The sequence below is a fragment of the Limulus polyphemus genome, unplaced genomic scaffold (assembly GCF_000517525.1).
Source record: "Limulus polyphemus unplaced genomic scaffold, Limulus_polyphemus-2.1.2 Scaffold1043, whole genome shotgun sequence".
Taxonomy (NCBI): domain Eukaryota; kingdom Metazoa; phylum Arthropoda; class Merostomata; order Xiphosura; family Limulidae; genus Limulus; species Limulus polyphemus.
In genome coordinates this window covers 5,796-32,729 of record NW_013666653.1, presented here as the reverse complement: position 1 = coordinate 32,729, position 26,934 = coordinate 5,796, and the positions used below count along the sequence as shown (strand labels likewise).

At 31.3% G+C, this 26,934-nt stretch overlaps 1 protein-coding gene across 1 annotated transcript in view; it reads left to right on the top strand.

Annotated features, from left to right (window-relative positions):
* Positions 1 to 25,317, top strand: part of LOC106461843 (CCR4-NOT transcription complex subunit 1-like) — a gene marked incomplete at its 3' end in the record, with an annotated part of 54,932 nt that extends 29,615 nt beyond the window's left edge. Inside the window, exons 17-27 of the mRNA XM_013921704.1 lie at positions 535 to 710; positions 2,189 to 2,313; positions 8,837 to 8,947; positions 10,581 to 10,659; positions 11,964 to 12,161; positions 16,801 to 16,944; positions 17,392 to 17,571; positions 17,959 to 18,075; positions 19,045 to 19,155; positions 22,202 to 22,336; positions 25,246 to 25,317. Of these exons, the coding sequence (XP_013777158.1) occupies positions 535 to 710; positions 2,189 to 2,313; positions 8,837 to 8,947; positions 10,581 to 10,659; positions 11,964 to 12,161; positions 16,801 to 16,944; positions 17,392 to 17,571; positions 17,959 to 18,075; positions 19,045 to 19,155; positions 22,202 to 22,336; positions 25,246 to 25,317 (1,448 nt within the window). The remainder of the gene's footprint in view (positions 1 to 534; positions 711 to 2,188; positions 2,314 to 8,836; positions 8,948 to 10,580; positions 10,660 to 11,963; positions 12,162 to 16,800; positions 16,945 to 17,391; positions 17,572 to 17,958; positions 18,076 to 19,044; positions 19,156 to 22,201; positions 22,337 to 25,245) is intronic.
* Positions 25,318 to 26,934: the final 1,617 nt, after the last annotated feature.

Sequence of the window (26,934 nt, the reverse complement as noted above, 5' to 3'; positions counted from 1 at the left end):
ATATGGGATTCTAGCATTTTGTGAGAGGAGGTATTAAGCCTATATTTCTGAAAGGTACTTACCTCCTCTCACACACTCCTACCCTTCCTCTTCACTGCTGGTGTTATTCATTGTAGATCTTGCCAGTTCTCGAAGTGAAGATTGAGCAGTAAAATCAAATGGAACTAGTTGCACCAACATAGGTGGTGCAATACTATTGGTGGAGTGTGGTAACATGCTATATACATTTTCAAGAGTGACACAAAATTTGTGTGGTGTATAGACTAGTGCACTGAGCATTAAAACTTTCTAGCAATGCTTAGGGGGCAGATGGGAGATGGAGATAGGTTTGTGTGTTAGGAGGTAAGTACTTATCAGAAAATAAATTTTCATTGCAAGAAAATGTTAACTTTGAAATATCTGTAAAGACATTTGACACTTTGGTATAGGTCAGAGGTAGCCACTGTTCCTGTCCAAACTGTGTGTTATTGGAAAGTGTTTGGTGTAATGTTTACAGTTGGATGACACTGATTTTTGAATGTGATTTGTGTTTAGATGATATATCAACTATATTATCAGAGGTGAACATGCATATGTCCAAAGAAGTAGAAGATGAAGCTAATGGCTACTTTAAAAGAATATATAGGCATTCTTCTCACCCACCTATATTGATTGATGAAGTTTTGCAGATGTTGAGGAAGTTCCAAGAGTCTCCTATTAAAAGGGAAAGGGTAAGAAAGTATAAATAAGAAATTATAAAATGGTGCACATCAGATAATTTTTTAGAGGGGGGGATATAAAACAGATTATAGCGGTAGCCATTATTTTATAACTATGATATGTAACCAGAATAAATTGTCTTCAATAATGGTATCAAGAAGCACTTAAATCAACTGTTTATTGCAAATTCATTGTGAACATTCAATTCTTTTTATTACCAATAAAATAAAGCAGTTATGGAAAGTCTTGTAAAAGACTGGGAAATGTGATAGTATTTCAGTGCTTACAATACTGTATTATGGTGCTCTGTTTTGTTTTTCTCCAACATAAAGCATAAAAGCTGTGTTTAATTTTCCACCTTTAGAATAGTTACATACTTTAACTAAGATTGCAGGTATTCAGTGTTATTTGAAAGAGAATTAAATGGTTAACAATAAAGTATGCAATTTTGTTTTTCCTTTTCTTAACTATAATTATTCTAAAGAGGAAAAACAAGTACATTGAGTATTTGTCCTCTGTTTAGCTTTTTAATTTAAAAAAAATTCCTATCAAAAAGTGTTTGAAAATTAAAGAAAACTTCAGTAGTCTTCATATGGAATTGTTATTGCATTCATTCCTAAATATGTAATACAATGCTTGCTGGTTAACAAGTAAAGTAATTAGTGTTTTTAAAGGCATTACGATCAAGGTCATATTTATTAATGACTTGGTAGATTCAGATTGCTTTTAAAGAACTCTCATTCAATAAAGTATAGTTACTGTAGTATTTAAAATAAACAATGATGATCTTAAAGGAGAAAGTTTTTTACAAAACTTCTACAAAGTTTGTGTGTGAATAATGATTTTAATAGAGAAAAATTTAATTAATATCACTACCTATAAATTTGAAAGAAGCTAATTTTTAAAATGGATCTACAAGTAAAGTCAAGAAAAAGCCTTTGAAACATTTGTCAAACATATACATATTTACTAATTCTGATATGAAATCAAAATAAACAATTGTTGTATAAGAGACATTCCACTACACACACACACACACACACACACACACACACACACACACACACACACACACACACACACACACACACACACACACACACACACTTTTTTTTTTTCAGTACTACTGGTTCACTTAAGCTATATTAATTTTTGGTGATACTTAAGATAATTTTAACAATGCGCAAGCTTTTATTGCAGTAGTCCTAATTTTCTGTCTAGTTTGTTGATGGATGCTTTCCTCTGTCCTCCTCCTTAATAAGAAGGATCTTAAGAATCAGAGGCTATTGCTATTTACTATGAAATAAATTTACTCTTGGATGGTTTTGTTCATTTTACACAAATATATTTTTTGCTAGAAGATTCGTGTATTTTTTTTTTTTTTTATTGTGCATTAGAAGCATAATTACTTGCTTTTTTTTCTACTTCTAAAATGTATATTGATGATAAAATAAATGAATAAATAAATAAATCTTTATCAAAATTACAGGACATGTTCAACTGTATGCTACGAAAGTTGTTTGAGGTGTACCACTTTTTACATCAACACTCTGACCAAGAACTTTTGATAACTGCAGAAATCTTTGGAGGCATTGTTGAACAAGGCCTTGTAACGTAAGCTCTTTGAACCAAACAGCGTTAAATTTCTCTTAATTTTAGAATGACCTAAAACCATATTATCATGTTAGTCATTCAGTGTTTAGACAACTGGCAAAATGTATTTATAAACAGACTTTTCATCATTGGACTTGGAGATCTGTAGTGATGAAGATTACTTTTATTTATTATCTTAACAATAAAATTAATTCAGTTAGCTTACTTATTTCATATTATATAGCTCTGTTTCTACCCAACATTATTTCTAACCTTTGAAGTACCAGCTAAAGCTCTGCTTTTAACAAACGACATGAGAAATGTAATATTTTGGTACTTTTGGATGTTTCTAATCTGTTTGTAGTCAACTGCTTATTTTTAGATAGTATATATATCTCGTGTTATTGCTTGAACTTTTCATTTGGACACGACTACTCAAATCTGAATTGTAGATGAACTAAAATAGGCATAAAAGGTCAGAGTACTTTCTAAAATCTAGTTTTTATTAAGAATGTGTAAAACATCCATTCTGAAGGTAAATGGTTTTGTTTGGATGAGTTCTTAATTCAGGTGTGACTCGATGTCTATAGTTTTTCGACACACAAATTTATGCATGTATTGAAAATCTGTGCATTTTGTTTCTGTATTTTTCATCTATTCTCTTCAGGTCACTAGGAATTACAAAAGTGAAATAATATGAAAATATTTCAAATATGACAAATTGTTGAAAAATACTTGTCATAACTTGGAATAAATTAGTTTTAAAACAAGTGTTTATTCAAATTGTTTGTTTATTTTCTTTAATAGAAAATCATTTATATTTGTAAAAAGCATTTTTGGATGATAGTAATTATGAGGTAATAAACATAGTTGTATCATCTTTCCTATGTAAGACTTGCTACTATGTAGATCTCTTTAGGACTATTGAAGAGGCATTACTGGGGAAGTTCCAGATATTAGCATGGATGGGTGGAGAATGGGAGCTATATTTAATAGCAAAGAGCTGGGCTTAGTATGATAGTACTTTAACGTGTTGGTATTTATTTTCGAATATCGTATTGGGGGCTGGATGCTAACTTCAGTGACAGTTTTTCTGCCTCTCCTGTTGATGTATAGTACTCTTTTTCTCACTTAGTTTCTTTTCTGTGAGCAACCACCATCCCACTTCTGGTTACAGATAGCAAAAGGTGGTAGAGATGTGGGATGTTGTAGGCTTTAGCACTCACCTATGCTCCTTTTTTAGCATGAGGCTCATGAAATTGAGGTTAAGTTTAGAAAATGGTGTACCCTCAATGCAGTTTGGGTCTTACTTCTGCTGGCACCTCCAAAATTCACAAAGCACATTACATAATGACCCCCCCCCCCATATGATTTGTACCTTAGTGTTAGATATTTGTTTTGTGACTGTTTTTTATTTTATTATATTCTTTTCATCTATTTACTTGTATTTTTTTCCTTCTCTCTAAAATTAAAACTAATTATATTTCATCTAATGTTTGGATAAGCAGTTTAGAATTCACCCTGTCTTTCCTTTTGATGTAATCTGTTTAAAAACATGTTTGTAGTTTATTCAACCAATATATTAATATTGTTTTTCTAGATATATCCAAACATTTAGAAGTAAATGGAAATTTAATTTCCATTCTAAAATGATATGCTAAAAGATATATTCGTCACTACAGTTCGGTAAATTCAGTGCCCAAATATATTTAGAAGTACAATACTTGTAGTGTTAACTTTTACTTCTACAAGGCTTGTTCTCAGTTTAAGACAGGTTGTTGTTGCACTTTCTAGAGCATCAAGTACTCCTATATTTCCCTATTTATTCCTAAGTTTCAGAAATTGGATAAGCAATAAATACAAATATTGAAAGAAAAGTGACAAACTTAATATAAACATTTTGCAAAAAAAAATATTATAAAATTGTATTTTAAGATTATTTTTGCACTTTTCCTTAATATATTTGTATTTATTTTCTGGTATGGTACCCCTGCTCAGCCACTAACAACAGCAGTTGTTGGATATACTACCTGGATCCATTCAGATAAAAAAAAAAAACAATTGTTATTGCTTCTTGATGGACTGTTTTTTTTTGTCTTTTTTTGGTAGAAAAACTAAACATGATTCTGATAAATTCATCAGCATGGGGAAATTCAGTATTAAATACTATTCTGGTAATAACAAAACTTGTAGTTTTTAAGGAAGGAACATTCAGAATATTTGTTGGGTAAATGTTAACTAGAGCACCCCAATTTAAATGTTTTTCAAAGAAATGTTGAAAATATGTTAAAATATCCAACAGCTGAGGTGTTTTAGAAAATTTTCATGGTAATCAAACATTTCAATATTTATTTTAGGTAAGAGTTTGCTAATTGTTAATTATGCCAGGAGACAAAACTAAGTTTAACGAGAGGTGATTGTCTGAGGTGGGTGGAAATGGACATGAATTAAAGTCGTGGTGTGTCAAAGGAAGTATCTTGTATCTTATTTGTGACAATAATGGACTTAAAACAAATTCTTCAACATACATTAGGATCCCATCATTAAAAAAAAACAACAAATCCCTTCCTTCACCAATTCAAACAAACCTCTCATTCAAGTCAACTAACCACTGGTACTTCAAAGGAAAGTGCAAATACGCAGTTTTGCAGGTCAGAAAGCAAAATGTGCATTGTCTAACATAAATTTTAGAGCTAGTGATGGTATTGCTGAAGCTTTCAGAGCAATATTCAAGTGTTCAATAGCAGACAATTTCAGTATGAGCAGACCAAAGCTATCTTACCTATTATCAGATGGTTTGGATCCAGCTTTCACTTCTGTTTTGATATATGAAGTTTGAAATTCAAATCCCCCCCCCCTTTCAGTGTGATGAAACAACTCTGCCATAAGTAACGAAACAAATGAATCTCTTTGTAAGGAACTGGTCCCCCAACCCATGATGAAGTCTGCATATATTGAAAGTAATTGTTCTTCCCTCATGCAGTTGGAAAATCTGTTGCCAAGCATAAGATGAAAACATTACAGGATGATTGCATGCCGCCATTGGAATCCCTAGTTGCATTGGCTAGCAATGTACCACATGTTAACAAGACAATCTTTAGAGAAGTTTCCAAGCTAGTCAAAGCTGCTGATTCAGAATGGAATGGCCTTGTTAATGTAGATAAATGTAATCTTCATACAGTGTCTTTAGCAAGGGCATAAAAGAACATGGTTGGGAAACAGAACACTTGATAGATTTATTTCAACTATTCGTGATCTCATCTAGTAAAAGGTAGGATTACAAAGACATCTTGACTTTCCAGAAGAAGTTTTTTAAAGCACACGTAGGTTCATTGGCTGAGCATTGGACTAGCCATAAGGGACCCAAAGACAATGCCAAAGAGTATCAACTTCAAAGGGATAAGGGAAGCAATAAGGTGACCAGACATGAAAATCAAATTGTTCTTTATGTTGTCAGTTATCCCTCTGTTCGAAGATTTTGTCAAAGTGTTCCAAATTGATAAACCTATGATTCACCTGCTATAAAGTCGAATAACAATGTTGGTTTGCACCATTCTGAGACAGTTTGTCAAAGCAAGTATTGTTAATGGCATAGCACTAGAAGACCTTAACAATCTAGATATTGGCATTAAAAACCAGCTAGATGATGAAGACATTGTCTGTGGGAAAGCAACACAGAAGCTTTCTAAGATAGAGACCCAGCACAAAGAAATACAGTCATTCTACACTATGGTATCAAAGTACCTGATCACTATGCTTCCTTCTGAAAACAAGATAATCAAAGCACTAAATAGTTTGTCAACAGTGAAAAGATTTGTTCAAGGTTCTGTCATAGATATGGAGGGTTTATCTAGACAAGTGATGCTTGAAGAGTGTATTATAATTAACATTACAGATGAGTGGAAAGTTTAACAAACAGAAGATGATTTAGAATTAGGGAAAGGGTGGATCATTTCTTGCGGGCAAGACTTTTTGAAAAATCTTGACAATGGAAATTTAAAATGTGGATTTCTTCCTCTCCTTAACAAGAAAGTATCAATATTACCACAGGGAAATGCAGATGTAGAAAAGTTTTTAATATAAATGTTGTCATCAAAGACAGAATTGCCATTGAGGAGAAAATTGTGAATGCTGTAAGAACCGTCAAGGACATAAAATTTCACTTGATGGGGAAATGTTAAGATGGATTATAATGGCTTATAGCAACTATAAAAAAAAGACTGGAGGAAGGAAATCCTAAAAAAGGGAGGAAAGAGAGAGAGAGAGAGAGAAAAATGACAGCTTGAAACCAAGAGGTTAGAAATTGAGAATGAAATTAAGAACAAACTCTATTCCCTTCTTGAGAGAGTGGTTGAGGAAGTAAATGAAATTCATTTAAAGACGGAGACAGCAAGCTGAAAGAAGCAGTAGCAAACAATGATATGAAGGGAGTGGGTGTGGTAGCCACAGCAAAAAAAGAAAGCTTATGAAAAGAAATGAACGAAATATGTGAAAGTCAAAGGAGTGTTGAACAACAACAGGGACAGCTACTGGAGAAGCTGTGCAAAACAACCAATGGTAATAAATTGATATCTATATGAAGGAAACAAAAGAAAATATATATTTAGTTCTTCATCAGCATAGGATGGAAGAAATGCAGAGTCTAGTTCATCTTCTAAAAGGAGACTGTTATACAATCAATCATCCAATCCCAAGAAAGTAAAATCAGACTATGTATCTTTGTTCCAGTCCCAGAAATATTTATTCATTAATGTAACAGTCATTGATTTGCTTGTGACTGTTGTAGACAATTTTTATTCCTTTGTCATTATTTGATATTATTACATTATCACTACCCATTATGTAAGTTTAGCATATCAAGTCCCCAAAAGAACTCTTTCAGTGCCACTAAATTTTATTTCTATTGTTACATTTGAATCTATTGAAACAGTCTTCCACATCTAAGCATTGTTCAAGATGGTGTAAATAGTGTTGTGTATCATTTTTAAATGAAACATTCACTTTACTTCTCTTGAAGGCTTTATCACATTCAATCATTGTTTAAGATGATTATGATATAACTATCCATTATTTAAGTTTAATATATAAAGTCTAAAAAAAGGGGCTTATTTTTCAATACTACATTCATTGTATTTCCATTGTTAAATTTTTGTTGTCATAAATACATCTAGTAATTGTTTGAGATGGTAAAGATAATTATTAATTATAAGTTGATGGTGAGTGGAGGAGGATGCAAACATTTTTTTTATTCATAATCTTGTTTAAAACTTGTAAATGTACCTTCTCTATTTCCCTATATTTCTGACTTTGAATTCCTATTTTTTATTATTATTATTTCCTAAATTTTCATCAACAAAAGTCACTTGACTCCCTGAATTAGTTTATTTTTCCTTTGGAAGCTTGTTGTATCCTATAAAATCACCTTCCAATCCAAAAGATGTTAGGTTAAAATTTGGGTTGTGGGCAGAACAACCAAAACAATATTGATACTTCATCAGACATGAATATATCAACTTCAAAGCAGGGATCACTAATCCTATTAGAAGTGGCACATTGGCTTGCAGATTAATATGTTGCTTCCATAATCCTTACATTTATTTTAGATATTTTGATATGTTTAAGAACTTTTATAGATATGCAGAAACTTCACACATTCATGTAGATCTCATACTTAAAGTTCAGATTAAAGTCAACACTTCTATAACAGTTAGGAATTAATTAAGCTTCTGTAGACTTATTAAAAAGTAAGTGCAGCATCTTCCATCACTTCAAAATTTCTTGAATAAATTAAAAAACAAGAATTCCCTTACTTGTGTACTTTAAACAAATAAAGTGTCAAGCTTTGGACTTCATGATGTAAGGCTTAGTGTTAGCATTTTCTTGAAGAGCACTTTATAGCCAAAGAAATGGTTTTGATAATTGTTTCTGTCTGCACAGGATGAATTTAAACTGGAGAATTTATTGCAAAACATAATGCTTGGTACTTTTTCACAATCCTAACAAGGGAAGTTTTGACACCTTTACACTAGATTATTTGAATTATTTTATGTTAGTGTTTAGTTTCCGATGTGTTGAGTGATCTCGTACACACCAGATTTATAAGTGAATTTCTATTGTAATTCTAAAATAAATTCATTCAAGTATTGGTCCTCCACACTTCAAGTAGTTTATAATATTTTATTCTACAAATTAACAAATTAAAGTAATGATATACTAACATTTTACAAACACTTTGACACTAATCTGCCACCATGGTATGTGACTGTATTTATACTTGGTGACTTGGTACTTTGCAGAGTATTCTGTGTATCCTGGCACATGTCTTACATGGTGGTGGCTGTATTGTAACATGAAAGATATTTGTTTATACTGGATATCAAATTATATAAGATATAAATTAAACACTAGCTTGCATTAGCCCAGCTTGGTAAAAATGTACACCAGATACATTCTTAACATTAATTGTGAAAAACTAAAGTTGTTTTGTAATTTCTTCAGTTTAGTTTTAAATGTTATAGTATTTCCTTTTTTTCTTTTTTTCAAGTTACGTGTTCTTGGGCTTGATATTACGCTGCATATTTGATGCACTCAAAAATCCTTATGGAAACAAGATGTATTACTTTGGAATAATAGCTCTTGACAGGTGTAAAAGAAGGTTTGTATTTATTTAGGGTTCTAGCTTTGTTTCTAATGTGTGATATTAAAGAATACCTTTATAATAATTAAATTTTTACTTGCATTCCGGCATTTATGAATTATTTTGAAATCAAGCAAAATCTTACAGCTAATGTTTAAAATTCTAGTATTACAATTCGGATTAGTTTTCACCACTAGGAGATTTCAGCATAAAAAAAAAAAAGAACATTTGTATTTTTCAAGGTAATTAGTCCGTATTAAACTTGTCTGAGTTCCTTGGAAAGCATTTCAAAACCCAGTTCTTTACTTATTATTGAAGTAGTAGCAATTTGTTATGCAACTATAAAGAATTCTGAAAATGTGGGGTTTTAAGAATGTGCGCATTATTTTCTAAAATAGAATAAATATTAATAGGCTGTTACATTCACTGATAGTTTAAACCCCAATAACATGTAGATCTAGTGTTAATAATAGTGACTTTTAAATAAAATTTCAACATTGCATATCATTTTGTATTTCTTGGTAAACATTTTGGTATTTTGTACCAATGAAAGACTAATATTGAAGTATAAGCCTAATTCTATTTTAGCACTACTAGCATTTCAGATCATTGATGGCTAAGAGTTCTTTCATTTTCCATTGTGATAATTATGGTCCTGGTCATATTTGGTGTAAAAATAAAATATTTTCAACAGAAATCTTTTACATTGCCTATATTTTCAAAATTAAGATTGTAGAAAAACTTAATAGATTGGTATTTTTCTTTAAGTTTACAAATGAACATTAATAAAATGTTTAACAGATTAGTTTATAACTGCCCTTATCGCCATGCAAAATTCACTTCTCTGACTTAAATCTGTTGATAATGAACAATAAGTACAGTTTATACTGAAATATGCTTGTACCTTCAAAACAATAACTCGGGGGAAATAATTGAGTGTTTTAATGAAAATTTAACAATTGTTGAAGGAAATGGGTATATTTTTGTTCTTCCATTTTTCTATGGTAGTATCTTTTTGAGGTACTGGTTTTCATTATATATCTCTGGTAGTGTCTTTGTTTTAAAATGAACTAATTTTATATCCTCTTATTTGTTATATGGGAAATAAAGTTTTGAATACTTTAACATCACACTAAACCTGTCACTTTTAATAAACAGATTTTCCCTTTGTTTTTCCATTAGAACTTTTAAGTATCAATTTTGTAGATTAACAAAAAATATTTTTTTCATGTTTGAAACATTATCCAACATTTTGTGAAAGCTGCAAGTGCATTTATTACTCAAACTCAGTCGTTTAAAATGAATACAATTTTAGGCTGTAAATATTGGTAGGATTTTGACTGTTATATTCCTGGTCAAATTGGTTAAAACAGCTTAAAATATTATTATTTTCATCTTTCAAAACTACACAATGGGCTATCTGCACTCTATCCACTGAGGAGAATTAAACTTTGTTTTTAGCATTGTAAGTGTAAACTTACCACTAGCCCACCAGGTGACAAACATTTTGACAAGAGAATATTGCAATTATTAGATGAACTTTTCAATTTAGAAAATGCTGAGACTTTGAAATTCCTAGGGGGGTGATTATATATTAATATATGTTGTTTCCTACTATGTATATTAATTTAATTTTCCCTTTTTTTTCCAGATTAAAAGAATTCCCCCAATACTGTTGCCATCTTTCATCTATCAGTCACTTTCTAGATTTTCCTGCTCATTTGATTGAGGTATTGCGAAAGTGAGGAATGAAAAATATAAAATTTTGACAACTGTGTGGTCTGTTGTGAAATGTATAAAGAAAGCTTTTTTGTGAACATTTAACCATATTGAAATTAACTAGCATGTTGTAAGTTGTATGTGAAGTTTTCTAAAATCATTTAATTATATGCCTGAATATTACTTTTTAAAAATAAAATATAAGTTTAATATTCAGGTCTCCTGAACATTGATAGTTTGGCTCTATCTGTAATTATAGTAGCTACTATAGCAAGTAATTCAAAGATATAAATGTGGTTTCTCAACATTTTTGTTAGTGAAAATCTTTTAGTTTGAATGTTAGATATAAATGTAAAGTCTAATAGTGTTTCTAAATGTTAAATGGGTCATTATAGCTAAATTTGGAATTTCTGTTAACAAAGGACTAAATTAAGTTGTCAGAGTACCTACTGTCTGTTTGGCATCTTTGTGTATAGAAATTCAGATTTTAGTTATAAATGTGATCTGGCATTATTCCCTAGTTGTAAGGTGCTGTTTCATAAATGAAATTTCTGATTTCTATGGCTTTGCTTTTTTTTTAATATATCAACTGTATTCTATTATGCAGTTATCTTTCTAAGCAATTTTCATAAATATATTAAAAATACAAAGCCAAAAAATATATACAATGATATTCAGCAGCACCTTTTAAAACCAACATAAATATATTTGTTCCCATGTATTTATAAACTGACAGTTTTGGAATTTCTAAGAAAAGTTTTGGAATTTTGCAATTTAGCTAAACTGACAAGTACTTGCTCAGTCCTAAATACATGCATAAGTAATAAATATGTTTATTAATTATGGAAATATTTCTATATTTTCTTGAAGTTATGACTCAACATTTACAAAATCAAACTCCAAGGCTGGATATATGTTAAACTGTGGCATAAAACAGATTAAATTTGAAAGTTTAAGTTACTTTCTATGATGTCTTAATAGTACACTATAAACATGGAATCAAAAAAAAAGGTGAGTTTAGCTAACAAAGTCAGAAAACTTGAAAAAATATACTTTTTCAGTAATGCCTAGTTTGTAAGAGGAAATTCAATAAGTTTTATTAGTTTAATAGTTGTGTGGAAATAGAGAAAAATGTTACTTCATTATACCATTGTTACTTGTGTTCATTAAGTTGTTAAAAAAATGTTTTTAATTGTTTTCCAAATTTTATTATTATTTTTTTCTGTCTTCATCAGTATTACATCTCTGTTCATTGCAGTTGCATATGCAAGTTGAACCTAATTAGAATACCACAGTTAATGGTTGTATTTTCTAGTTTATTCAGTATGGAGCTTGCTCCCAGGACCCACCAAACCATCCCCAGGGTGTGCCTTTACCACAAAGTATGGTTATTATGAGTTCTGGTATTGGTCCTATAGTTCCTGTATCAGTTCACACTTCTTCTACTATATATACCTCTTCAACTGCCATAACTACTTTGGCTAAAAAAACCTCAACTATTGGAACTGCAAGGGTATAGTATCTATTGAAAATCCTTTCTTTTCTGTATATCTTCTTTGATTGGCTTTAATATAATGTTTAAAAGTTTGTTCATTGAGGATCCTACTCAGTAATTCAATGATGTAAGAAGCAGCTTTTTTTTAGTGGGAAAAATTGGTTTTACTGACAAACACTTTTGACCCATAGTGAGTTATCTTCAGGAATTTATTACAGTAAAACAAATGGATAGTTCAAATGACAAACAATGTGCAACATGCTCAGGTGTGTGAAGTTAGTAACAGAATTTATTATTATTACTTTAACACTGCCAATAAATTCTGTCAGTAACTTTATCTATTTGTACATATTTTATAATATGAACTTGTATTATTTCCATGTAACAGTAACCTAAAAATGACTAGCTAATATGGGTCAATGTTTTTCTCAGTAAAACATTTTTCCTGCTTAAAAAATCTGCTTTTTTATATCATTTTAAGTTTTGATATACAAATTTTGAAAATCAAATAAATGTTACTTTTAAATGTCTTTTAAATGGAAAAACAATGTTTGTACTACAGATGTTTTAATTAATTTTTTTATAAGGGTTTAAGGTTAAGAAAACTATTCTTTTTGTGATATAAAGAAAAAATCAATAACTAAACTGTGAAATACCACAAGTAAATAAAGTATAAATAAAAAAATTAAACTTTATTCAGGTTGAAGTCAAATGGTTTTTAATATCACCTATGCTTATTATTAAATGTAGTTTACTAAATACTGACTGTAAGCATGGTCGTTCATTGAGCAATGTCTTTGCTTGTCAAACAGTACATTTTTCGTTTTTCATTCCACATGACAATTATTCAAAATGAAATGAAAGACCTAAAAACTGAATTATTGTAGAAATAACAGAATATATCATTAACTGATTGTATGTACAGATCCTGGGACAGATCTTGACTGATATTTAGAATTAGAAATTTCACAAACAATATACACTTCAATGAAGTATCATAACTTTTCATCTATTAAATATAGAAGTTGAGCAGAATGTGACTTGCATTTTACATATAAAACCACTCCTTTCTTAGTACTCTATCCATATAGAAAAAACAAAAACCTATAACTCTATATTTCAAGGAAATTTCTGTCATTAATGCAGTTATTTCAATTACATCAAAGTCTTCTACTACAACCAGTTTTCGAAAATCATCCACTTTATTTCTTATATTCTTAGCATTACAATAATAATGGCTTAGCCTACCATTATAACTACTTTTGTACTTCATTCCTACACTACTTTTTCTCTCTATCTTATATTATTTTTCTGGTCCTCATCACTATCTAGCCCTAGTTTAAAGCTGCTCTCACAGTTGTGTTAATAGCCCTTGCAAACAAGTCAGCCCTACTCTATTTAAATGTAAACAATCCATTCTAAAGAGCCCCCTTTTCTCATTAAACTGATCTCACAAATCCAATCAGCCAACATGCTCATTCTTATGTATTAACTTAATCCTAGTATTCAGCCCTTGTGAACTACTTAATTTTATCTCCACAAATAAATGTTATTAGTATTCTGGCAGAATTGTTACAGATGTTTTCTTTGAATAACTTTATTGGTACCTTGTACTTAACAATTAGCTCCTCTGCCCTACCCCTCCCTGCATCATTAGCCCCCTATGTTCACTACAAAAACTCTATCACTGTTAGATCTATATCACTTTTTGTTAATTATAGCCTTCACCTCTTCTCCTGGATTATATAATATAATTCCTTTCTCCACTAGTTACACAATAATTATCCTATCCATGTGCTGCACTAAAGAATTCTCCATAACAATAACCAAGTTTTTCATTCTTATCTCTACCTGTTACTTTTATCCATCCTTCCCTCTTGTCCTCCGTCTAAAGGCTAAAATGTGTTACTTAATATACCTGCTCATCATAATTGAGTCTACTACTGATACTTGCATACTATTTCTGACTTCTCAAAGGATTAGCAACTATTTTTCACATGCAAAAATTTAAGCTCCTGTTTAGATACTGCTGCCATTTCCTACAGTTTACCCTTCTGTCTATCCTTTGCCTCTACCCTATTTAAGATAGCCTGTAATTTCTCTTTCAACCTACAAACTTTACATACAAATTGTATATCTTTACTTGTAGCTTCATTATATGCATGTATCAGTCACAAGTTCTCAAATAAAACCCACTACTTGCACTAGTCACACCCTACAAACTATTAGCGCTGCATTTACACTACTTTACCATAGTAGCCTTGGAAATAAGTAATCAGCATTAAATACAAGTACATGTGGTAGCATATTGACAACACTATATTATCACTACCTTATCTCCTCACAAAAGTAATTAAGTTTGTATTTAAAACAAGATTATTAAAAATTGTTAATTTAAAAAGGGAGGAATAGGGATCATCAAAAAATACAAACAAGATGGTTAGCTCAAAGTGAAAATTCAACTACAATAAACAAGCTTCAGATTTGAGACATGGTGTTGACATTATTCCCTCAAGCTACAAATCCTTATTTTGGATCTGTAGCTATGCGAGAAGTTTGTGAACACTGTATTGGAAAGACTACTGAACTGTACTAGAATGGTGCATGGAATGGATTTTGCAACCGCACAAGTTTTATACATGCATTCAGTGCATGTTGACTAGTATTTCTGTCTCTCTATCTAGTGCGTGTATGTATGTGTATACAAATAACTAATATTTCTTATTTGTTATATTTCCTCTTTCTCCTTTCTGCTGGCCATTGTAAGGCTGGTCACAGATTTGCTGCAGCTGGCTGGAGTTCCTCTTAGAGTGATATTCTGCATACTTTACTAGGTCAGATGTGTTAATTAACAATTATGAATTGATTATATAATATATTTCCCCATCAATTTATTATGGAGTTTTGTTCTCGACACTTCTACAACCCTATTCCATTGTGGGCCATTGCTGTTGCATACTTTATTTAAAAGTGAATATTTTTTAAAAATAAAATGTGTACCTTTTGCCCAAAAACTCCAATATTTTTGCTATCTCCTGCTTGCATGATTCTTGCCATTCCTTATAGTCAACTTTAAGGATGGGTACTCTATCTGCAATATCTATCAAATTTGCAACAGCACAGTGTTGGTTATAATTCAACACTTGTCATCACCATGATTGCCAATCCAATGCTTAAAACTAAGCTGGTGCTTTTTTTTTAAAAAAAACTATGGCATAAAGATTTTTGTTGTGGGATACAGCCTAAACGTTTGTATAACATATTAGACATTTGTGTAACATGGCCAAAATTGATCATGCAGTGGTTTAACAAGAAAAAAAAAACTTGATCCTGTCAGCAGCATTGTGTCCAAAAAGGGCAGAAACCCTATACATAAACATATGATACATGGCATCAATACAGTTTCAATAATAAGTTAATAATTCCTATAGTACATGTTTCATGCTTGCCATATAAACATTAAATTACATCCACAGCTATATACATAGGCATGTAGTAATTATAAGACTCCATATAAACCACAGACTACATTAATACAATTGTATGTCAATAGTTTTACAGCCACTGTTATTTGCTAGGTAGTCAAATAAACTTTTATTATGCTACACAATGGGCAATGATGTGTTTAGTAATATTACCCTGGTTTTATTACGATACTTGGCTATTTTTAGTGTAGGCTGGCAGAACAACATTAAATAATAAAGAACAAATGGATGATTCCTATTATGAACAACTATTGTGATTCATAATAAGTGTTAAGTATAATCTAAAGACTGGTTATTTATGTAATATCAGAATATATTGATTTGTTTTACAACTTAATTATAAATTGTACCAAAAGTTGGGTTATGTTCACTGAGTCCAACTGTAGATAAATGTAACACCAAATCTTCCATTAATTAATACCTTTAATTACCAATGTCAGTACCACTGCTATGATGTACTCTACATTTCTAGTTACATGCAACTAAATGCTAACTTAAACAATTTATTAATGTATTAAATTCTTGGCAGCTATCAAATAATAAAAACAGTTATTTAAACTTTCAGAGTAAATTCTTCATCTAATATAGCTAAAACTAGTAAGAACTTTCAAATATTTAAGTTTTATTATCCTATTATCTAGTAGTAGTACTTGCATTAAAAATAATAATAACAATCTAATATTAAGCATAATGTTGTAGCTTTATGCTTATCTGTACCTGTATATAAAAACTTGCATGTTCAATCCCAACAAAACTATACCAAAATAATTCTTGACTGAAAATATTGAAATAATACCTTCTCCAGAAGAATGCTATAATCTAGAAATAAGTATGTCTTTGTCTCAGTTTATATTTTCTGTCTGTTAGCCTTCACAGCTACCTAACATTGAGTCCACTTTTCTAATTGAAGAAAACAATGTAAAATTATTAGGTGTAGTAATAATAAAATTAAGCACTGAAATTAACTGCCAGCCATTACTGGAAGCAAATAAGACTAAGATAGTATTTCATCCTGAATCAGCCAACAAGGAACCATCACAGTACTGTAATAGTAAAACAAGGCACTGCACTGAATGGTAAAGACAAATTGGTCAAACAGTTTGTGCATAATTTATTTATCACGATGAATGGGGAATTTTTTTTTACTTGACTTTTTGTTTAAATTACTTTAGCCATCAATTGCCAATACCACTAACATTGACACATTACTGGTAGCAACTGAGAAAGGAGAGAAGATGATGTTTCCTCCTGAATCGGTTCAAGATAAAGTGGAATTTATCATTAACAACCTTTCACAAATAAACCTGGTACAAAAGGTGAGAATTTAAATTTAGTTTGGTTTTCTTTGTGATTGATAGAGATCCTCTGAAAATTATTTTCTTAAACAAGAAAGGAACGAATTTAAGTTCTAATATCATTCTTATGAAGTTTTTAATTTTGTGTATTTTGACAGTTTAAAATACTGAAGTGGACATATGTCTCAAAGTTTTGCAGAATAAAAGCTAACCAGTTGTATGTGTACATATGAAGATATTGGAGCTGTAAAACAAAAGGATTATAATAACTGAACAGTAATTGTGTTGTAATTAAAGCTTTATATTCTTTATCACAAAGTCACAAATTGCTATTTTGGCTAGTAATTTCAGTAAATGTGATTTTAAAAATATTAATTAGGCTTTAAATTTCCAAAAAAGAATTGAAGTGTGTGGAAATTATTATAAGCTCCTGTGAAGATGCTGGATGTAAGTGCTTGACCATTTCAGACAGAAGAGTATAAAAAATTGGTGAAGGAAGAATACAGGCCATGGGCTGCCCAGTACATGGTGATGAAGAGAGTATCCATTGAGCACAATTTCCACACATTGTACTCCAACTTTCTAGATAAAGTACGTCTACCAGATCTTAGAAAACTGATAGTGCATGAAACCTTACGCAACATCAAGGTAAGATATTTATTGTAAATAAACATTTAAAATCCTGTTTACGTGTGAGATTTACACAATTTATAGCATTTTATTTAACTCAATATCTGTGAGATTAGGAAATATTATTCAGTCAGATTTTAAAGAGGTGTTGTATATGATATTGATATACTTTATTATTATTATTATTATTCAACATACTTAAATATTGTACCATTAAATTTGTTTTTTATTCTTCTTTAATGAAAAGTGAAATAAACTACATAGTAAATGTACTAAAGGAATATTTTTATACATTATACTGTTTCTCTTGTAAGTTTTACGTTCAGAAATTAGGTTATTAAAGTAATGCTATTTCAGAAAGTTTAAAGAAACTATTACATGTTCTTGGATATTATTTACCTTCAGGTTCTTCTACGAAGTGACAAGGGAATTGAAAACTTTTCAGATCGCTCTTTGTTGAAGAACTTGGGCCATTGGTTAGGAATGTTGACTTTGGCAAAAAATAAACCAATTTTGCAAATAGTAAGTTAAATTGTTTTGTTTCAGGTGATAAAATAGGTTTACTTATATTGCATAATATTTACCTTTGGCATCACATCATTGTAAATGCTGCTTCTCAAAAAAATAAACTTTAATCAATTCTATTAACTCTTTCCATCCCATTGGCATTATATGCAGCAAATCTGTGTTTACTTTCATAAAAATTAACAATTAGTTTTTGTTTTTTTTCTTTATCTGAATTACAGGTACTTAAAACATAACTCATGATGACTACTGAACTTTAACGTAAATTACATATTACATTTTATAATGAAATAACCACTGTATGATGTAGCTGTTTTAGTATGCTTCTATACAACATTCCTGTAACTACTGATCCCAAAACTAAGTTTCTGACACATCTATACAATAATATTGTCACAGGCCTATTAATGTAGGGTGATAGCTCACTTTGTTGAAATACATTTTGTACAAAAAGAAGACCTCAGTATAAAATCTTAAATGTCAATTCTTTAAATGGGGAGTTACAGTCTATTAAAGTTGTCAAACCTGGTATGGCTGTTCTGCCTAAAGTTCCACTGAAACAGTGTAATATAGTTAGATCATTTGAGAACATGTAGTCGAGGAAGGCTTTTAATGTTATAATTAAAATTCAGCAATTTATGGTCTATATAAAGAAAATAATTTTAATTGCAAATAAATTATGATTAAAGAAATAATCCCAGCCTTAAGATGATACGTATATGAATTTTTAGCTTTAGAAACTAAAGTTGTAATAGAATGGAATGAATTTGAAAACGTTTGAAACTGCTAGATTCAAAAACTGAGTGTTTTCAGAATATTTTAGCTAGTAGTTTTTTTTTTTGCTTTTTATTATTTTCTGAAAATCATGGAAATTAAATATTCAATTTTAGTTTAATTTCTGAAATTAAATAAAATTGTCCAAATAAAAAAAAAAATGCTCTAAAGATAGTTTTTTCATGTTTTCAGGATATAGACATAAAAGCACTTCTCATTGAAGCTTACCATAAAGGACAGAAAGAATTACTTTATGTAGTTCCCTTTGTTGCCAAAATTTTAGAGTCCTGTGCCAAAAGTCGAGTAAGTATGGTTATCTAGTTGCAAAATCATGTGTTTAAAACGTTAGCAAATGTTTTTATTATCAATAGATTGTAGCACTAGCTTAAACCACTTTCATTTTTAAACTAATAATTTGAATTTTTATTGACAAGTTTAAAATGTCAAAGGTTGTAGAAACTTTTGAAATAATATTTTTTAAAATGTGTGAATATACTACAGCCCCTCTGCATAAATATTGTTGAGGTAAAGAACAAAAGAAATGACAATGTCTATTAAAGTGTGAACGTGCAAACTTTAGTTAGGAATGTTATGCTGCCAAACAATACCAATACAGTCAGCCAACACTGAAATGAAGGTTCAACTATATTATCCAATTATTTTTATGAAGAAAAATATCTTTCATGTGGTATGGAAAATTTGGATAATAATATTTTTACAAAAAAAAATGTACAATAAAAAAAATTAACTCTCATTTGTAATTTTGTTTATTAATGTTTATACGTGTGTTGAGTACAATAAAATATAAGTACTAGGTGTAATAAATCACTAATGTTATCTTACTGTTAAAGTAAAGCATTTGAATCAAGCTATTTCAGTAAAGTTTAAGATTTACTTTTCATTCTATTAGGTTGTCAAGAAATTAATGTTGTGTTTTGGAACACTTTCATTAACCACTCCCCAAAAAAACGTACATTACGTATAATAGTAAAACGAACCCCCTAAATGTCACGTTAGTGTAGCCTGTATAATGTGTGAAGTTTAGTATACTCTAATCCCTTATAGGGATGGCACACGACAAGACACACATTCTGCATGTAATGCTGTTTGAATAAAAGAAGGGAAACAACGCCTCTGTAGCCACAAAGAATATCAAAGAAGTTTGTGAAAATGTTTGGAATGTTCATAAGAGTCAACAATAGTTCAGTAAATTTTGTTCAGGTGACTTTAGCCTTAAAAACTGTGATGGGAGGAGCCGACATGTTGGAATTGATATTGATGCTCTGAAAACTCGTGTTGAGTCTAACCCAAGGCGACATACTCATGACATGGCCCTGAAATTGCATGTCTCTCATAAAACAATACGTAAACATCTAAGGAATATGGGAAAACTCTATAAAGAAGGTGTTTGGGTGCCTCACAAACTCTCTGATCATTGTTTCCAACATGTGATTGTTGCTTTGTCTCTTCTGGTGCGTAATATTATGCATGTAAACCATTTTTGGACAGAATTGTCATCGGTGATGAAAAAATGGATTCTCCATGTGAATATTAAATGCCAAAAACAATGGCTCAGTCCTAGACAAAAACCACTTCTGACCCCAAAACCTGGACTCCATCTACAGAAAGGTATGTTTTGCATTTGGTGGGGCATCCAAGGAGTAATTGATTTTGAACTCCTCAGTCCATAGTGAACTGTCAAAGCAGAGATCTATAGTCAGCAACTGGAACATTTAAATCAAGCTCTTCATCAGAAACGCCTTCACTCTTCATTCGGAAAGGTGTTCTTCTCCACAACAATACACGACCACATGAGACATGTTTGATGCAACACAAAGTTATGGAGTTGGGAAGTTCTTCCCCATCCACCATATTCTCCAGATATGGCACCATCATATTACCATCTTAATGGGAAAACGTATGCAAGTGTGGAAGGTGTTAAAGAGAACATCGACATGTTTTTTTTGCTTCAAAGCCAATTAATTTCTTTAATCAGGTCATTAACAACCTGACTGTAAAGTGGAAAAGCATCATCAATAAGAATGGAGACTCTTTCCTTTAATTAGTTTTTTATATATATACAAGTTGTTTGGGTTTTTTTTCTAAAAAAAAAGGGGCAACATTAATTTCTTGACGACCTAACATTTAGGCTAATAATAAAATAAATAGATTTAAAAAAAAAGATAGAAGTGAATTTCTAACACTAAAGAAAAAGCATAAAACTACTTTAAATTATTTCTTTCAGTTTTTATAAGCAAGGTTGTAATTGCAGAAAATGTTTATTAACAATGCCAGACTTTAAAAAATGTATGCTATAAATGGGGATGTGGGTCACCTCTTCTACTATTTTGAGCCTTAGTTTGTGAACCATTTCTCCCATGCTATGCTACAAATATCACGCATCACTTTTCCTTAGCATCAGCTACTGATTTTGTTACTGAAATCTTTGCCAAGTTGAACCCTCATTCATGGAATTAAGATGGTAAAACTCCAACTTGAATCTTTCATTGAATTTCTTATCCATTTAAAACCTATCTTTGATAAAATTCAGTAGGTGAACTCGGGTGGAATCATTCAAAGTTGGTTTAGTCATTTCTTCACAACAATTTTCACTAGACAGACAAACAGAAAATTGTTTTTTATATATATCATTTTAAAAATAGATTGACCTCTGATTTGCTCAGTTCACAGTTAAAGGTAAATCTGACATGGTGCAATATACCAGAGTTTTAAAGATAAGGAAAACTTTATCACCATCAGTGAGTCAGTGAGTTTCAAATGATTCATGCTTTATGGTTGCAAGCTATTATTCATCAGTCTTCATTTCTGAATTATCACTAATTTTTCATACATTTAAAACTTTAAGACATGGAAAATTGCATGTAAAGTCACTAAATAATAGAGAGAAGGAGAGAGTATACACACACACACACACACACACACACACACACACACACACACACACACACACACACACACACACACACACACACACACACACACACACACACACACACACACACACACAGTTCTAATTAAACATCACAGCGTGGCTGACTAGTAATGCAGAAACTCGGGCCTCAATCCCTGCACGGTAGGCATAACGATCTGTGCTGTGCAGCTTTCTGCTTCAGCAAACAAAACAAAAAAAAAACTAGGTTACATCTTAGATGTAGTTTATTAGTGATATTTCTCATCATGCATTTTTCATAAGTTACACCAGTGGTAAGTTTAATACTTATGTGAAATAATGATTTTTTTTTCTTCTCTATATTTGTTATGAACTATACTAAAAGTTGTACAAAAATATCTTTCAAGTGGCTGCCATTTAATCATACTCTATTTGCAGATTTTCAAGCCACCCAACCCATGGACAATAGGAATCATGAGTGCTTTAGCAGAGTTACACCAAGAACCAGAATTAAAATTGACACTAAAGTTTGAGATTGAAGTCCTATGTAAGAATCTTTCTTTGGACATAAATGTAAGTGATTGCTTCATGTTTTTCTTGCACTGTCAGTATTATTATTTCAATATAATACAGTTAATTGTGTATTGTACTTGGTGTATAACAAGAGATCTTTTGTAGCATTTATTATTATTATTATGACATAAGCTCTGAAAATTTCAAGTGGGTGAAGATTTTTTTAATCATAATTTCATGCTATTTAGTAGACTTCTTTGTGCAAAGCTTTCATTTGATTTCTTATTACCTGGTTGAAAGACAAATTGGGAAAGATAGAAGTTAATGTTGTGAAATTTTTAAAGCCAATGTAGGTAATATTATACAATGTTAAAACTGTTTCGTCTACTTTGAATGTGCGCTTAAATTTTTTTTTAATTTGTTTTATAATTCAACTTTTATGAATTATAAAGTTATCAGGAAATGCCTATAAAATGACTGTTTTATTCTGTTAGTAGTTTTGTTTTTTGTTTTTTTATGATGTCGCAGCACATAGTCTGAAGAATTACGAATGAACTCAGCTTTGAAAATAACTAGATTTAATGGGAAGTTTAGAACACTTGTAACAACACATCATATATCTCGGAGTTGTTTTGTTTTAACAATTTCTATATCAATTTTCATTCCTGAAAACATTTTAGAGCTAAATATCTGTTTCAAGCCTACAGAAATTTTCTACAACAGGACATCAGGAAGGCTAGTTGGGTTTTCAAGTGTGGTAGGCAATGGTGAAATATTCCAATGACTCAAATCATTGTTTATTGAACATTGTTAAGTTTATTGTATTCAATCAATGTACAAAAATAAAAACATTTGTCATATAAGCATTACACTATCTTGAAAGGTTGAAGTACTTGGTCACCTTTATCTGTCAGTTTTTGCTGTCTCAGTTTGTAGAAAGTGGTAACTACAGCACTTGGCAAAACAAAGTTCAAAAATTTACATGTTAATAAGTTTCATCAAACTGAAACAAATGACGTATATAAAATAACTTTCTGATCAACAATTGGGGGGGGGGGGATTCTAAGTCAATAGGAATTATTTTTGATGGGAATCCACATTAAATTTAACCAGCATCAAAATAACAGAAGTTTTAGGCTTTTAGATCACCTTGTCTCTTGTTTTGATAATTTCACCTGCAATTTAGAATATAACACTTTCCCTGGATTTAATATGTATCAGCATTACTTATAGCTTCAACTACATACTATAGGTTGTATTGCTGTGATAAATTAGCTAAAATATTGTTCAAATGTTTGTTCTAACTCTTGACAAATAAACTCAAATTTCTCTGGATATTTGAGAAAAAAAACACAGATGAGGTGAAAAAGTTACTGTGCAGATTAGTGCAAATTTGCTCTAAGGGAAGAATCGGTAAGATAAGTATCAAAGCCAATGTTTGGAGAAAAACCAATATAAAAGATAATTATAGCTTGTAGATATAAATGGTGTTAATCCTTTGAGAACTTGTGTGAATCTGCTTTGTCTATTAACTATATTTGTGTGGCAGTCTCTGTTAATCCGTTTTATCCCCACCTAGTTTTCCAGCTTTGTCTTACCCTATCGACTCTCCTACCAGAAATGTTTACCAATAAATTACACCTCCTTTCTTAGGCATTCCACCTATATCTAGGGGATTTTCGTGGGGTACCTCTTCCTCCTTCCCTCTATATTTGGGTGTTTGCCCACTTCAGTTTTCTCCCTCCACATGTGGCTTCTTTGCTTTTGAGATCTTCTGGGATAGGACACTGTTTTGTACTTTCTTTACCAGGCACTTATAATAGGGACTTGTGTTTGGCTCTTTTTCTCTATTGGTCCATGTTTCGGGACTACTCCTGTGCATTGAGCATCACGTGGAATATCTGCAATGCTTTTTTTTTTGTTGTTGTTGTTCTTTTGTTGCATTCTGAGTCATTGCAATATTTATTGATGTTACATGCCATGTCAGGCACCTTCTTATCCTTTACACATTGCACCTACAGGTTTCTACATTCATCAAGTATGCTCAATGCTGATTGGAGTTCTGAATTGATTAGTCCCAACTCAATCACTTCTTGTTTCTTCCCCACTTTAGTATGTAGTCTCTGATCACAATTGGGTGGGCAATTTCTACAGGACTGAGAATGCCCACAGTACACATTCTTATTTTTCATTTCTCAGGACACTATCTTAGGTTTTTTCACCATGTAATTCAGTACCAGTTTCGAGCCTTGCCCTTTGTTTCATTTGTTTCAACTTGTTTTAATTGTGTGTGTCTTTGTCAGATGGTCTGTGTTTTACCGAACTTCTGCAATTTGGGGGAATTTACTACTATCACTACTTGGATGTCTGGCTTTGGTTAGCTCCTTCCAAGTGGAGGTGCTCATAACATACTCATCTGCTTCTTACACAAGCAGCTTGAGTGGTTGAATTTTTCAGTTGGATAAGTTTTTCCTTTACCTACCTAACAGCTTTTAACCATTTTTACACTGGTCAAAGACCATGTCATCGTGTTTGTTGACTCGCATTCACAATTTTACTGAACTACTATGTTTGGTATCAAACTGTATATTATACTTCAAATTTTAGTATTATACATTATTTGTTCTCTTAATTTAAAAGTAAATATAAAAAAAATACCTAAACATTGATTTTTTGTGTGTGTCACGTGATGTGTTGAATGCAGCACTGATTCAAAATAGATGTTTGTGATATCAAAATACAAAGTATATAGTTTTGTACGAATTAGGAACTCAAATTACTGATATTAATAAGCTAGAATTAAAATAAGTACCTCCTATCTTTTCTATTTGCTGAGATATCACTCATGTACTGCGTCAAACACAGTGGCCCCACTCCCTGTTTTCAATTTTTGGAAATGCTCCCTTATATACATTTATAATTGTCTATGATATGTGAATAACTAATTGAAACTTAGAATGTCTCCCTAGTGGCTTTCTCAGCCATTTTCCAGCATTATGACATCATCTCGTTCTTTCGATACAAATCTTCATGCTGGTAAGGTGAGTCTTTAGTCTGCTCGAAATTACTTTTTTTTTTTTAGGTCGAAAAACAGCTTAATTAGTAAGGTTGATAAATTCTATAAGCTTACCAACCTATGACAAGCAGCAAATATGTACAAAGGTCATAACTTCTTTATTTACTGCTCTATGTTTAAGAAGTTATTTGTAAATAGTAATAATATATATACAGATATTATGTATAATAATTGAAATGTGACTATATTACAAAATACTAGTCCACTAAAACACAGCCAAGACCGGTCGCTTTGTGAAGACTAAAGGTCAATTTTATACTATTGGATACATTAACATGAGTGCATGTGTGCTGTATCATTGTAACTTCTGTATTATTAGCCAGGCACAGCTGAAAGTCAATGAGATTTAAGCTATTCAGTCCAAAAATTTGTTTTTGGGTTATTATTTGTGTTCATTCTAGAATGAAAAAGGCATAATTTATATTTATTTCTAAATTTTATGGTGGTTACAAGATCAGTCAAATCGACCAAACCCTTAAAGATTCATTAATAAAAATAACAGATAAAGTATAAAGTTTTTCCTTAAGAAATATTTAAGAAATATTCAGTATCTGAACGTTATAAAGATTTTAACTAACATTTGAAAATTTTCTGACGCAGAAAAGTATTTATAATCTTAAAATGAAATTTACTTTGCACATTGGATAGGCAAAATGCAAAAATAGAATAGGCAGAAGAAAAACATTGCTTTTCAAACCTTAAGACTTAATAAGAAAAATTTCATATTTTGCTTATGAGAGCATTGTAATGTTTACTGATAAGCTGTCAAATTTTGTGAACATATGCTTTCTAATTTAAAAGTTTTAGTATTAAAACTATAACAAGCACAAAATGGTAGAGGTCAGTCCTAGGGACCATATCCATGCTAAAAGATTTAAACACCCACCTCTGTTGGGACCAAATGCATTTGATGTAGCTTTCTGCTATCCATGCCATTACGGTTCACTGTCTTATAGCTAGCAAGGTTCTAATACATTGGGGTGTATGTGGCTTCTATGGTAGCACTTCTCCCTTTGGATCTGGCACATTTGCAATCTTTTCTGGAGATTCTGTACAACAAGTACTCTCTTGCTAGGGTTTCTTTGCATTCTCCTCTTAACTTCCCTCATTCCCTCTTTGATTATATGGGTTGGTGGTTGAACATATTTCACCTCCCCACGTTGTCAGGTTTACCAATTCCTCCCCCCTTATCCGGAGTTGTTTCTTTTCCCTGCTGCTCATATGAATCAATCAGCAGGAGGCTTCAGGACAATAATCTATGAACGAAAGGTTTTCCCATGTTAACACCTTGGCACTTCTGACTGTCCAACTTTTTTTCCTCTTTTCTCGATTTGACTAATCATGTTTCATTCTGACTGTTCCATGATGATAGCTTATACTCATCAATAGGGCACTTGTTCTTGTTCACTATGTGGTAGACAGTGGATATCTCTCTTTGTAAACCCACACACTTAACACACGTCTCCTGGCATGTTGTATTCCAGGTACTTTCGTCATCATTGCAGATAGCCTTTCCAGTCCCAACACACTTTCTCCCAAGGAGTGTCTTTTCAATTTTTGTTGGCTCTGTCTCCTTTGGATA